Source organism: Nerophis lumbriciformis, linkage group LG17 (genome assembly GCF_033978685.3).
Source record: "Nerophis lumbriciformis linkage group LG17, RoL_Nlum_v2.1, whole genome shotgun sequence".
Classification (NCBI taxonomy): Eukaryota; Metazoa; Chordata; class Actinopteri; order Syngnathiformes; family Syngnathidae; genus Nerophis; species Nerophis lumbriciformis.
In genome coordinates, this window is record NC_084564.2 from 10,611,666 (window position 1) to 10,627,500 (window position 15,835).

At 36.9% G+C, this 15,835-nt stretch overlaps 1 protein-coding gene across 2 annotated transcripts in view; it reads left to right on the forward strand.

Moving 5' to 3' along the window:
• urb1 (URB1 ribosome biogenesis homolog) overlaps positions 1 to 15,835 on the forward strand; it is an 87,292-nt gene that overhangs the window by 18,493 nt on the left and 52,964 nt on the right. For both annotated transcript variants that reach the window (XM_061972426.1, XM_061972427.1), the window contains exons 10-17: positions 1,919 to 2,056; positions 2,123 to 2,284; positions 2,354 to 2,468; positions 4,011 to 4,133; positions 4,202 to 4,314; positions 6,785 to 6,889; positions 14,327 to 14,582; positions 14,642 to 14,800. In XM_061972426.1, the coding sequence (XP_061828410.1) occupies positions 1,919 to 2,056; positions 2,123 to 2,284; positions 2,354 to 2,468; positions 4,011 to 4,133; positions 4,202 to 4,314; positions 6,785 to 6,889; positions 14,327 to 14,582; positions 14,642 to 14,800 (1,171 nt within the window). The remainder of the gene's footprint in view (positions 1 to 1,918; positions 2,057 to 2,122; positions 2,285 to 2,353; positions 2,469 to 4,010; positions 4,134 to 4,201; positions 4,315 to 6,784; positions 6,890 to 14,326; positions 14,583 to 14,641; positions 14,801 to 15,835) is intronic.

Below are 15,835 nucleotides of genomic sequence, written 5' to 3' on the forward strand. Positions count from 1 at the left end.
CTGTGTCTAATATTTTCACAAAGATAAAATAAGTCATATTTTTGGTTCATTTAATAGTTGAAATAAATTTACATTATTGCAATCAGTTGATAAAATATTGTCCTTTACAATTATAAAAGCTTTTTACAAAAATCTACTACTCTGCTTGCATGTCAGCAGACTGGGGTAGATCCTGCTGAAATCCTATGTATTGAATGAATAGAGAATCATTTTGAAACGGGAAAATATCGTTTTTTGAACCGAGAATCGCGTTGAATCGAAAAAAATCGATTTTGAATCGAATCGTGACCCCCCAAGAATCGATATATATATATATATATATATATATATATACACGTATATATATATATATATATATATATATATATATGTATATATATGTGTGTGTATATATATATATATATATATATATATATATATATATATATATATATGTGTATATATATATATATATATATATGTATATATATATATATATATATATGTATGTATATATATATATATATGTATGTATATATATATATATATATGTATGTATATATATATATATATATATATATATATATATATATATATATGTATGTATATATATATATATATGTATGTATGTGTGGGAAAAAAATCACAAGACTATTTCATCTCTACAGGCCTGTTTCATGAGGGGGGGTACCCTCAATCATCAGGAGATTTTAATGGGAGCATTCGCATACCATGGTTTATATAGGGCACAGAGTGGGTGGGTACAGGCTGGCCTAGGGGCGTGGTGATTGGCTCATGTGTTACCTAGGAGGTGTTTCCGTCTATGGCGGCATGTTGTTACAATTTCGCTGCGCTTGTTGAGGGATGACAGGTCTGGACGGTAAATAATATGTATGTATATATATACATATACATACATACATACTTATATATAGAGTATATATATATATATATATATATATATATATATATATATATATTCATATACATATGTATATTCATATACATATGTGTATGTATGTTTATACATATATGTACAGTATGTATACACATATACCTGTATGTATGTATGTATGTATGTATGTATGTATGTATGTATGTATATACCGGTACACGTTTTTTGTTGCTTTTTTTTTTTTTTTTTCAAACATGTCCGAAATAAATACTGTATCGGTATTGCTTGATATCGGTATTGTAAAATAAATGTTGGGCAATATCAGCATTTTGGATATCAGTAAGAAAGCCAATTAAAAATGTTTGATATATTTATGGTGTTCAGCAAACACTCAGGTGGAAAAAGCGTAAAGAAATGTTTAAAAAAATAAATAAAAACACATACATATTGTAGCTTAAAACAACAGATAATTTTTTTTTTCAAATTAATATAAAAACTTTTAAGGAAATAGGGATTACTATCTAAAGATAAAATACTAAATTCCTTTTTAAAATGAATGGCCAATTTTTTTAATTCTTAGATTAATATGAGAAAAGATAATTTGATGTTGACTTTTTCAATTTACATAATTGGGTATTAGTTACATTATATTTTATGCAAAAAAACAAAACAAATTTCTTATGCAAAATAATATAAGGGAGAAGAAACCACAGGAGTTAAATAATAAAACAAGTGACAATTATGAAGGAAATGTAAAGAAATAGAGATTAATATCTAAATAGAAAGTAAATGCAGATGTAAGTATTTAAATGAATAACTATGAAAAATAATTATCAAAACAAAACTTTAGGTTATGTTGCATTTTTATTGATATTGACCTATTGTTCAATAATTTAAGTATAGATTGTAATAAAAAAAAATGAAGGGAAAGTGTATGAGGTAAAAATAATCCTGACAGAATCTTTGGTCGTGTAGGTGTGCCTAATGAAATGCCATGTGAGCGTGCACAAGAGTTGCGACTAACGTCCTTTACATCCCCGTCAGATCTACGAGGCCCAGCCAGGGATCGGCATCGTGTTCCAAGCCAACGAGCTCATTCCTATTCCTCGCCTGCTGTCCATGATCCTGGCCATCTCGCTTCCTCCGGTCTGCACCAAGGCCTTCTTCAAGCAGGGCATGAGTGTAGGTAACATGCACGCTCAACAACACAGACGAGCGACCGACCACCCTCTCGCGTCCTCTCCGCAGTTAGCCAACACCGCCGCGCAGCTCACCACCTTCTCCACCATCGGCTTCATCTTGAAAAAGGCGGACACGAACGCGGCATTCCTTCTGGAGTACCGTTCTGACGTGTACACGCCTGAAATAATGGGCGAGCTGCTCCAGCAGTACCGAGAGACGCTCAGCAAGGTTTGCACCAACAACACACCTCAAATTTAAAAGCATTTCACTTTGAGAACCTCTTCCTTTTTGTTCTAGATTTTGCCCGATATGACCAACATCGTTGAAAGGTGGCAATCGCACACCAAGAAGGAAAGTGAGACCGACCAGAAAGTGGGAGCAAAACAGGCGAACAAGAACAACAAAGTGTCTGGTAAGAACCTGGCCACTTTATTAGGCACACGCTAATCAAGGAGATCCAATACACGCTGCGATATCAAATAATTGCCCCATTTTTCAAGATGATAATACTCAATTATAGGGGTGTAACGGTACGTGTATTTGTATTGAACCGTTTCGGTACGGGGGTTTCGGTTCGATTCGGAGGTGTACCGAACGAGTACACATGCGAGCAGCGACCGGGCTAGGACAACATGTAAAAGCCAGAGCTGGAAGACCATCTTGCCTCGTTAAGATCTCCCTTTTGGGAACACTTTGGCTGCGCGATACAACAATGGAGGACGGAGGTTTGCCGACATTGTTCAGCAGCTGCTTCTGACAACACGTCAAACATGTGTTGCACCTTTCCTGCTTCCGGCTCCCAGACCATAGTCGAGGTGCGCAGGGGAGACACTCCTCCGGGGCCGATGTATTCTCGTGGGCAACACCCTTCACTCTACCCGGCAGTGGGTCTCCACAGCTCCGGACTCCGGCGATTAGTTGCAAATCGTGGCTTTATTGAGGTCTTGGTGTAATGTTCTATATTCTCAATGGAACATTTGAAGTTTTGGTGTTGTTTACTGCCATCATATTGCAGTCTACACGTATCTCTTATCATTACACCACATACCAAATAAAATTGCTTTGCGGTCAGTAAGCACAACCAGAATTATGCCGTACATTGGGCGCTCCGGGTTATAAGGCGCACTGTTGATTTTTGGGAAAATGAAAGGATTTTAAGTGCGCCTTATAGTCCGAAAATTACAGTACTTTTTAAAATGTTTATTATAGTTGCAATATGGTTATTAAAGTTAGGGATTTTTGCGATTTCTGATCGTTTGTGAGGGCACTTAAGGGACTTTTGTGCGTGTGCACGTGTTAGCAGGGCAGCACATACAGCTCAGTTAAGCTAGTCGTTGTTGATTTAGCTTGTTGATAAAGAGATAGTTAATCCACCACCTCCTTGTTATGTTTGTTTGATATACAGTACTGTATAGCACTTTATATTGTGTACAAACCTTCACTAAAACATGGACTTTTGTCAAGGCTGCAACCATTTATTCATGTTTACATTGTTTCTTATGGAGAAATTATGCTTCACTATACAAATTTTTCGGTTTAAGAACCAATTACTTTCGTAAATCAAGGTTACACTGTACTTGGGTATTCTATTAGCGACTTATACTAAAACTCCACTTACATCGCCGTTGTAGAAACATAATTAGTACATAGATTGAGGATCTCCTGTACTTGATTCAACCATATGTTTATTTTTGTGGATTTTAGAGCTTTATTTTTAGCCTGTTTAGAGGGTCCAAATATGAGATACCGCTCTCGGCATGATGCCGTTGCTACTACAGCCACAATATTAAGCATCGTTACTTCATGAAAACCATCAGAACTGAGCATTACTTTAGCTTTATAAGGACTTGTCTTTTCATACACTTCATGTTTTGCCCAGTGACTGCTTCTTGTGTATTATTCTAATTCAAACTACATCATTAACTGATGTAATGTGTGCGTGTGTGTGTAACAGTTCCAGAAACGCCCGAGGTGATCCTGCTCAAAGCTCTGATCCTCCAGGTGATTTGTCTCTACCAGAAAGTAGTTCCACACCTGGTCAGCCAGTGCAAATTTGACTTCAGCAAGTTCCTCAAAGGTAATACTAGCTCCTCGTAAAATGAAAAAGTGTCTTGACCCCAACCTGACTTTGTCTGGCGTCTGCAGGGGTTGTGTCAGAGGGAGGAGTGAACAAAGAGGTCGCCCCAGTCCTTCAGCATCAGATTCTACAACTGGCCTTGGACATTCCTGCCAGCAAGTTCTCATGGTTCCGCCTTCAGGTTGAGAAGATTTTAATTTTGTTACATCATGTATATTAGGGGTGTCAAAAAATATATTTTTTTCATGAATCACCATTATTTGTGACAATTCCTAATTATTTTAAAAAAAAAATCATATTGTTGATCATATCTTATGTACACATTTACTTTAGAAAAGAGAAGTGTTGGATACTTCTCTTGTTGCCTTATTTGTATTTTATTAAATGTTTGGGTAGAATTTTACTAAACAAAAACACTTTTCTTTTAAGTAATATAAAAATGTATCTATTTTATGGAGGAATGTAGTTCATCATAGAACTGGCAAACAATGTAGGCAACCAATGTTATTAAAAAATATTGATATTGGCTCCAGCACCCCCCAACAGGGACAAGCAGTATAAAATGGATGGATGGATGGATTTTGAATTGAGAATCAATTCTGAATCGAATCGTTACCCCTCAAGTGTCGAATTGAATCGTGCGTTACCCAAAGATTCGCAGCCCAAACGTATACATCAGGCATTTGATTTCTCCGTCTATAGTTGGAAATCCGTCTTTTTTATCTGTGTAAAAATCTAAAAAATACATTGTCAGGTTCAAACTCTGATGACATCTATTAAACAAGACAAGAGGCAAAGAATTAAACAGAGACAGAATTCAATTTGGACTCAATTGAGGAGAATCGCCTGTACACTGTACTCTTGTACAGTATCTCAGCACGCTCTGCCAAAAGATTGTACTCCTCCTTCTTTATTTGACTTTCTCCGTCCACATGACCACAGTTGCCTCCAGAGGGAAGTGGGTCGTAAACAGCGTTGCTTTTGGTTACCGAACAGTTCAAAAGAAGAGGTTGTAAAATCGTTAAAAAAGACGTTCATAAGACAGTTCAAGAAGGAGGTTCAAGAAGAGGTCGCCTGGAGGTGAGTCTGGTCCTGCTTCCTCTCCGCTTTGAAGTCCTTGGGTTAGAACAATATCTTTCTGTTGATTACCATACATGAAAGAAAACAGAACACCTTCATTTTGCTTCCTCCCCCTACACAGTGGAGTTTTACGAGCCTTACTCTTGGTAGGTTTCAAAGACAGCTTTTGTCTTCTCACCAGACACTCAATGTAACACAAAGTTTTTGTGATAACTTACAAACAAGTATTCTAACAAATATTTTCCGTTTTTCTTTGTTTTTTCCAACCTACAATGCGTGTTAAAATCTTCATCCATCTATTTGCCATACCTGCCGACAACTAGGTTTTTTCGTAATGAGTACGTTTTTTGATAATCCATTCCGGTTTACGGCTGCAGTGGTAAAAACTACGGTTTTCCATTAAAAATGATTAGCTTGAAAATCGAAGCTACGTAGCGAATTTCCCAGTAGCTTGGCAGTAGCTTTTCAGTATGGCAGTAGATTTCCGTAGCTTAGCTATTTTTAGACCCATGTAGCGGTTAGATATGCTATATGCTAGTGCAGTGGTTCTCAACCTTTTTTCAGTGATGTACCCCCTGTGAACATTTTTTTAATTCAATTACCCCCTAATCAGAGCAGAGCATTTGTGGTTGAAAAAAAGAGATAAAGAAGTAAAATACAGCACTATGTCATCAGTTTCTGAATAATTAAATTGTATAACAGTGCAAAATATTGCTCATTTGTAGTGGTCTTTCGTGAACTATTTGGAAAAAAATATATAAAAATAACTAAAAACTTGTTGAAAAATAAACAAGTGATTCAATTATAAATAAAGATTTCTACACATAGAACTTAAAGTGCCCTCTTTGGGGATTGTAATAGAGATCCATCTGGATTCATGAACTTAATTCTAAACATTTCTTCACAAAAAAGGAAATCTATAACATCAATATTTATGGAACATGTCCACAAAAAAATCTACCTGTCAACACTGAATTTTGCATTGTTGCATTTCTTTTCACAGTTCTTTTTGACAGACATTTTAGTGAGAAACCTGAGCTTGTGCTTGACTGAGTTTATGAACTTACATTCATATTTTGTTGAAGTATTATTCAATAAATATATTTATAAAGGATTTTTGAATTATTGCTATTTTTAGAATATTTAAAAAAAATCTCACGTACCCCTTGGCATACCTTCAAGTACCCCCAGGGGTACACGTACCCCCATTTGAGAACCACTGTGCTAGTGCAACTCCATGGGCAGTAGACAACATATACGGGAAACATTAATGATGATTGGTTGGTTTACGTATAAGAAAATCCATGTTTGGCTGTTTTTTTTACTATGATGAGTCACGGTTGGTTAAGATAAGGGCAAAACATTACGAACAGGCCAATCAGAGGCCCGATTGCCCCCTTGTCCCCCCCACCAGGGCACCACCTTGGACCTGCGGCCCTCAGACCCGCGACTTATCTCCAGTCCTTTTCATTAAGTTCAGATCACATGCCTGATACATGCAAATGAGTTTTTGTATATGTGTGTGGTGTTATTAAAAGTGTTTTCGATGGGTTTGTTTCTCTCTTTTGCAGGAAGCTAGTCAAGAAGAGAAGTCAGTGATTTATTTGCTCCTCAAGATGTTTGTCAACAGCAGCTGCAGCCAACTGAAGACCTCCACACGGATGCTGGTGGTGAAAGTAAGAAACCTCTTTTTTTCCTGTTGGCTCCGCAGCTTGTTGTCAATCTCCATTATTTATCTGGGAGTCGGGATGCCCCGGTCCGATATTGACAGCAGACATCAGTCCGGATCATGTGGTCTTGCAGGTCCAATGTGTGATATCATGTCTGATACAGCGTGTTTACTTGTGCAAAGCGAACATCGAAATGTCCTCCAATAGGCATACAACAGGGGTGCTCATTACGTCGATCGCGAGCTACCGGTCGATCTCGGAGGTTGTGTCAGTCGATCACCAGCCTGCCATTAAAAAAATAGTCCTAAAAATGAGCGATCATAAATCTTCACTATGACGTCACTTTCGTCACTTGATTGACATTCACGGCCCCCGAGGGTCTTCTGAGATGACGCTGGCTGCTGCCAGCTCATTAAAACTACCGACTGGAAGGCGAGAAACACTTTATTTCAACAGACTCTGGCGCCGTACCTGTCTTCAAAACTCCAAAGACCGACTGCACAGTTGCACAATAAAAGCGCTACTTCATCCTGCCTGCGCTACCAAAATAAGAGTCTCAGAAAGCTCGCGTGCACAATCTAGCAAGCTACGGAGTTTGCCGACAATGTATTTCTTGTAAAGTGTATACAAAGGAGTACGGAAGCTGGATAAATAAAATGCCAAAAACCAACCACTTTCATGTGGTATTGGACAGAAAGTAGGACTTTTTTTCTCCTCCATTCGAAAATGCGGACCTTATCAGCACTACTGTCTGATTCCAATCAATGCAAGTCATCACAATCAGGTAATACACCAACTTATATTCTTGTCTTCATGAAAGAAAGGAATCTATATGTGTTAAACATGCTTGTATTATCTCTAAACACTTTTAACTTATTAACAATATTAACTATATGTGTTAAACATGCTTGTATTATCTTTAAACACCTTTAACTTATTAACAATATTAACTATATGTGTTAAACATGCTTGTATTATCTTTAAACACCTTTAACTTATTAACAATATTAACTATGTGTTAAACATGCTTGTATTATCTTTAAACACCTTTAACTTATTACCAATATTAACTATAAGTGTTAAACATGCTTGTATTATCTTTAAACACCTTTAACTTGTTAACAATATTAACTATGTGTTAAACATTCTTGTATTATCATTAAACACCTTTAATTTATTAACAATATTAACTATATGTGTTAAACATGCTTGCATTATCACTAAACATCTTTAACTTGTTAACAATATTAACTATATGTGTTAAACATGTTTGCATTATCTTTAAACACCTTTAACTTAACAATATTAACTATAAGTGTTAAACATGCTTGTATTATCATTAATCACCTTTAACTTGTTAACAATATTAACTATATGTATTAAACAAACTTGTATTTTCATTAAACACCTTTAATTTATTAACAATATTAACTATATGTGTTAAACATGCTTGCATTATCACTAAACATCTTTAACTTGTTAACAATATTAACTATATGTGTTGAACATGTTTGCATTATCTTTAAACACCTTTAACTTAACAATATTAACTATAAGTGTTAAACATGCTTGTATTATCATTAATCACCTTTAACTTGTTAACAATATTAACTATATGTATTAAACAAACTTGTATTTTCATTAAACACCTTTAATTTATTAACAATATTAACTATATGTGTTAAACATGCTTGTATTATCATTAAACACCTTTAATTTATTAACAATATTAACTATATGTGTTAAACATGCTTGTATTATCATTAAACACCTTTAACTTGTTAACAAAAACATGTTTCATAAATAAGTAAATATAAATTATATATATGAATGAGGTAGATCCCCACGACTTGATCAATTGAAAAGTACCCGGTAGCTCGCCTGCAGAAAAAGTGTGAGCACCCCTGGCATACAAGATTGCTCTTTTTTATTACATTTTAGTCAATTAATGTACAAAAGCTTAACTTGCTAGGCAAGTGGTTCTCAAACTTTTTTCCACCAAGTACCACCTCAGAAAGCACTTGGCTCTCCAAGTACCACCATAATGACCAACATTAAAATACAGTAGCGTAGTAGGCCTACGTATTCATTAAAAACAAGGTAGAGGCTTTATTTAAAGGGGATCTGTACTTTTTGGGGGGAATTTTGCCTATCGTTCACAATCAATTTTTTTTTTTGTAATGCATTCTAAATAGTAAATAAAAGCTTATTTACAATGGAGCCTATGGAAGCCGCTCTAGTCTACCTAAAAAGCCTTTGAAAAAACATCCAACACCTCTATTAAGGTTTTATTTACAAGTATATATGTAATGTAGTAACAGACACATTCATAATAACATTTAATATTTACGTATTTTAAGCATACGCGGCGCATTAATTTAAAAAATGCATCACAACGTTATTTTTTTTCTTCGACATCATCCCCGATTATTATTTACTGTAGACTACATGAGAGCCATCAAACATAATAAAACATCACTTACTCTACCAGGTCTGCTGTCATTAGGATGCAGACTGCTAGGATGTTTATATGTACGTATTCCCGTTTGGATAGAGAATGACTCATAATCTTTGCGAAGAAAAGGGGGATGGAAACAACCGTCTTTCCGTGTCGCTCTCGCCATTCCCGGGTCTAAAATGGCTGTCAAAGTGTACCAATTTGTTCAAATACATTCTCGTCCTTCTACTATCCAGGTGAGAGGGATGATTTATGATTTAGAATAAACTTACGGGAAGCAAGGAAACGAGGAAGGAGCTCATCAGTCGATGTCAACATAGGGACACAAGTTAGTGATCACGTTGCCGCTATAAATAGTTTGTCTGCGTTAGCGCTTATAATAACAATATCACTAATACTTGTTAACATTCAAATGTAAATGGTTTTTTAGTAGGTTTTTTTGGGCGGAATAGAGGACCTTCCATTGGCTCCGCTGCAAACGGACTTTTATTTACGTTTATTTACAAGTTAGAATGCAATGGAAAAGAAAATCCATCTCTTTCATAATGATTGTGAAAGATAGGCAAAATTCCCAAAAAAATGCAGTTCCCCTTTAACAAGTATATTTAATATTTTTTGGCCACTGTAACATTACACTCAGTTTGAACAGTAACACTGTGCTTGAACATTTAATGAAGTGATTCTTTGGTATACCACTAAATGGAGCCCGTACCACAGTTTGAGAATCACTGTGCTCGGCTATAGGATACCAGAGCTAGAAGCTACACAACAGCTAAGCACACAATAACACACAAGCTAGACATGCGTAATAATTAGGGATGTTATGGTAAACGGTACAATGATAAACCGTGTTAAAATTCCAGACGGTTAATAATACCGTTTACATTTTTATTGATTGAAAAACCGTCACTTATTAATGCATTTTAGGCAACACTGCTTACTTCCTGGAAGCAAAGTTGCCGCATGTGCAACTACACAGACCTTGCTCCAGTAGATTTTCCCTTGGAGTAAACGGAGCTGAACGCCTTGTTTCACTTTATTTCCCTCACTTCACTTCCGTAGCGTAGCGTCTCGGCGTGCGTTTAAGAGCGCGCTGCTGTCATTAGATGGCGACAGGTGTGGACAATATTGGAGACGGATGCATTTGTCCCACACTAAAAGTATGTATGTATGACAATATTTTGTCATCTCATCGAATTGAAAGCAGACTGAAGAATCAACATGCTGAGGTACGGAGATTGTGTATTAGATGTGTGAGGTATCACTCCTGTTTATTTTTGTCGGCCAAACTGTTGCACTGAACCACATGGTGTTGTTGTAGAAGAACAAAGCTTATTTATTTGACTATATCTTCATTAGCCAAACTGCTTTGTGTTTTATATTGTTATCAAAAAGTAAACACTATGTTTTTTACATTACTTGTGGGTTTTTCATGTCACAAACTTATGACTTAAAAAACACTCATGTGGCATAGCATGTGACATGTTTTATGGTGTATACCGTATTTTTCGGAGTATAAGTCGCACCGGAGTATAAGTCGCACCTGCCGAAAATGCATAATAAAAAAGGGAAAAAATATATATACCGTATTTTCCGCACTATAAGGCGCACCGGATTATTAGCCGCACCTTCTATGAATTACATATTTCATAATTTTGTCCACCAATAAGCCGCCCCGGACTATAAGCCGCGCCTACGCTGCGCTAAAGGGAATGTCAAAAAAACAGTCAGATAGGTCAGTCAAACTTTAATAATATATTAAAAACCAGCGTTCTAACAACTCTGTTCACTCCCAAAATGTACGCAAATGTGCAATCACAAACATAGTAAAATTCAAAATAGTGCAGAGCAATAGCAACATAATGTTGCTCGAACGTTAATGTCACAACACACAAAATAAACATAGCGCTTACTTTCTGAAGTTATTCTTCATTCGTAAATCCTTCGTCTTCGGTGTCCGAAGTGAAAAGTTGGGCAAATTTACGATCCACTGGCAGATGTTGGCGTCGTCTGGCGCTGCCTCCTCGTCTTAGTGAAGGTGTGTTCGCCTTCTGTCTTCCATTGTTCCCACGCAGTTAGCAGTCTAGCTTCGAATGCCCTGTTGACACCAATATCTAGCGGCTGGAGGTCTTTTGTCAATCCACCCGGAATGACGGCGAGTATTGAATTAAGCGCGTCAGCGTGTCTCTCAATGTGCTGTTATGAGCTAGCAAATATAACAACTACACTACCCAGCATGCAACGATAGTTACGAGCATGCGCGGTAGCCCTGAGAAGTTCCCACGCAGTTAGCAGTCTAGCTTCGAATGCCCTGTTGACACCAATATCTAGCGGCTGGAGGTCTTTTGTCAATCCACCCGGAATGACGGCGAGTATTGAATTAAGCGCGTAAGCGTGTCTCTCAATGTGCTGTTATGAGCTAGCAAATATAACAACTACACTACCCAGCATGCAACGATAGTTACGAGCATGCGCGGTAGCCCTGAGAAGCGTTGTTGTATGCTGGGAGTTCGAATGTGGTTATGAGCACGCTGTGAGAAAACGTTGAGAACTCAGTTAACACGCCTCGTCTGCATTATTTATAATTAGACAGACAACACACTTAATAGGAGCCATTTGGGGTCTTTACATAAACACACAAATGGAAATGAAACGTCACATATCCCAGCATGCACCGCGCGCTTCTTCTACGGGGAAAAAAGATGGCGGCTGTTTACCGTAGTTGCGAGACCTAAACTTTATGAAAATGAATCGTAATAAAGCGCACCGGGTTATAAGGCGCACTGTTAGCTTTTGAGAAAATTTGTGGTTTTTAGGTGCGCCTTATAGTGCGGAAAATACGGTAAGTCGCACTGGAGTATAAGTCGCATTTTTTGGGGAATGTGTTTGATAAAAACCAAGAATAGACATTTGAAAGGCAATTTAAAATAAATAAAGAATAGTGAACAACAGGCTGAATAAGTGTACGTTATATGAGGCATAAATAACCAACTGGTATGTTAATGTAACATATTATGGTAAGAGTCATTCAAATAACTATAACATATAGACTTGTCCAGGGTGTACCCCGCCTTCCGCCCGATTGTAGCTGAGATAGGCTCCAGCGCCCCCCGTGACCCCAAAAGGGAATAAGCGGTAGAAAATGGATGGATGGATGGATATAGAACATGCTATACGTTTACCAAACAATCTGTCACTCCTAATCGCTAAATTCCATGAAATCTTATACTTATCTAGTCTCTTACGTAAATGAGCTAAATAATATTATTTGATATTTTACGCTAATGTTTTAATAATTTCACACATAAGTCGCTCCTGAGTATAAGTCGCACCCCCGGCCAAACTATGAAAAAAACTGCGACTAATAGTCCGAAAAATACGCTAGTTAATTTCTATATGACAATCTCTGCTCAAACTAGTAATGGATCTGTACCGATATACATGACTATACATTTATGTTATGTTATGTTATGTTATTTTCATTTATTATGCGCCCCCCAACCAACTGTTACATCAGCCCGGGGCACAGCCCGAGTGGAGAAACAAAAAAAACAGAAACAGAGACTGAGACACACAAAGGAATCTAAACTAAACATTTAAGACTCACAATGAACTCATAAATCAAAAGTTATCTGCGGTAAAGAAGTGAGTTTTAAGCTGTGCTCTAAAAGATTTTTAGTACATGTAAATGTAGACAAAATGTACATAACTTAAAAAACTTGCCCTGACAGATGATTTGGGAGTGAGTAAAAATCATGAAAAGCAAAACAAATATGTTTCGAATACATGTTTACTTCTGTCGCCTCTTTTTGTCTTTTTTTTAATGTTCCAAGCTTGTGGGGGCTTGACTAGAAAAACACTGAAAAAATTAAATAGATTTGTCGTTTTTTTGAAAGCAGATATCCATAAGCGTTTGAATACTCACTAAATATTAGGGCTGTGAATCTTTGGGTGTCCCACGATTCGATTCAATATCGATTCTTGGGGTCACGATTCGATTCAAAATTGATTTTTTTTTTTTTCAATTCAACACGATTCTCGATTCAAAAATAATTTTTTTTCCCGATTCAAAAGGATTGTCTATTCATTCAATACATAGGATTTCAGCAGGATCTACCCCAGTCTGCTGACATGCAAGCAGAGTAGTAGATTTTTGTAAAAAGCTTTTATAATTATAAAGGACAATGTTTTATCAACTGATTGCAATAATGTAAATTTGTTTTAACTATTAAATGAACCAAAAATATGACTTATTTTATCTTTGTGAAAATATTGGACACAGTGTGTTGTCAAGCTTATGAGATGCGATGCAAGTGTAAGCCACCGTGACACTATTGTTCTTTTTATTATTTTTTTATAAATGTCTAATGATAATGTCAATGGGGGATTTTTAATCACTGCTATGTTGAAATTGTAACTAATATTGATACTGTTGTTGATAATATTAATTTTTCTTTCACTAATTTTGGTTTGTTCTGTGTCGTGTTTGTGTCTCCTCTCAATTGCTCTGTTTATTGCAGTTCTGAGTGTTGCTTGGTCGGGTTTGGTTTTGGAATTGGATTGCATTGTTATGGTATTGCTGTGTATTGTTTTGTTGGATTGATTAATTTTAAAAATGTGTATATATATATATATATATATATATATATATATATATATATATATATTTTTTTTTTTTTTTTTTAATAAATAAAAAATAAATAGATTTTTTAAAAATGAGAATCGATTCTGAATCGCACAACGTGAGAATCGCGATTCGAATTCAAATCGATTTTTTTCCCACACCCCTACTAAATATGGTGACGAAGTCACCAATTTGGCAAATGTAAATCCTGCTACATCTTCCTATTCTCTGGCAGAGCAGGTGTGTTAAGAAGCGGAGTTACATTGCATACCGTCGCCTACTGTACTGACACGCTGCACTCCCAGTCAGTCCCATTATAATGTGTTTATGCAAATGGTTGGATGTCGTGTGTCTCCTTCAGGTGTTAAAGGACACCGGTGTGTTTGAGTACACTTGGACCGAACTTGAACTCTGGCTTGACCAGCTGGACCGAGTAGAACCCAGCCAACAAGAGACGGCCGTGCGCTTCTTGCAGCAAGTGTTTGCCAGGGTGGTGAGCCATTCCCACATGTACACAGATAAAGTTGCCAGCCTGGTGCAGGAGGCGGCCGAACTGCAGTCCAACCTGAACGGCCCCGAGGGCGACGCCGCCAGTGTCGCCGTGTCCCACATAGACGGTAATTCCTTGTGTCCACGCCCAAAGCCTCTTTTCCCTGACCACGGCTCTCTCCTCTAGATGTCCTGGACATGCTGGACGTCATTATGGAGGGCAGTGATGCCAACATGGAGGATTATGGGCCGCCTCTGAGCCAAGACTCCATTGTTCAAATGTTCCCCTTCAGCGTGGCCGTCCTTGCCGCACTAGAGGCCCGGAACAAACTCCCAGCAAACAAAGGTAGCTTAAAATTCACAACATTGCAGACTGTTTGTATCAAACTCAATGCTCATTTCATAAGGTTCACCAAAGGCTGGGAATAATGTGCGTCAAAGTATTTACTGGCTAAATGTATTTGTTCTTTTTATTTGGACAGAAAAAAAAGCACTGTGTATTCGAGGTGGGATCTTTGTTCCATTCAGAATGGATTCTCAATTAAACAGAATTCTCTTATTATATTATTTGGAATATAAATGACAATGGAACCTTTTCAAGGTTGTCTGGGATCCGCGCCAAAACTGTTTGTAACACTAACATTTACAGGGATTGTGTATGCAATTAAATTGGTTTTACAGTACTTGTTTATTGTGTGTTTAGTATATAAATGTGCCTTTTTTATACTTTATACAAGTATTGCCAAAACTGTTTGTAACACTAACATTTACTGGGACGTGTCTTCCTCTGTGTATGCAATTAAAATGGTTTTACTTGTTTATTGTGTGTGTTGTATAAAGTGCCTTTCCATACTTTATACAAGTATAAAATAGGCACATTTATAGGCACAATAAAGTGCCTTTTTATACTTTATACCAGTATAAAATAAGCACATTTATACAACACACACAATAAACAAGTACAACCAATTATATGCATTCCAACAATATGCCTTTGGATACCCCCGTGTTTATACAATATTTTCTTGCATGTTCAGATTGTTCTCAAGTTTAAAAGACATGCAATTGTATGCATCGCATGCAATTTTCTGTCAAAATTGAAAGAACGAATACATTTAGTAAGAAAAGATGAAGTGCTTTATTGATGCACTTTACTTCCAGGCTTTTGCGGGCCGCATAAAACAATGTGGCGGGCCAGAACTGGCCCCCGGGCCTTGAGTTTGATACTGGCGCTCTAGACGAAGAGTAGACGAAATGGGATATACTTCCGGTTTAAGGCACGAAACAGGAAGTACATTTTCAACCCGCAACACCTGCAGTGAACGAACTTGTCCAAAAGATGATGCCGTAGCTCAAACAATACCACACCTTTGCAGTGTCT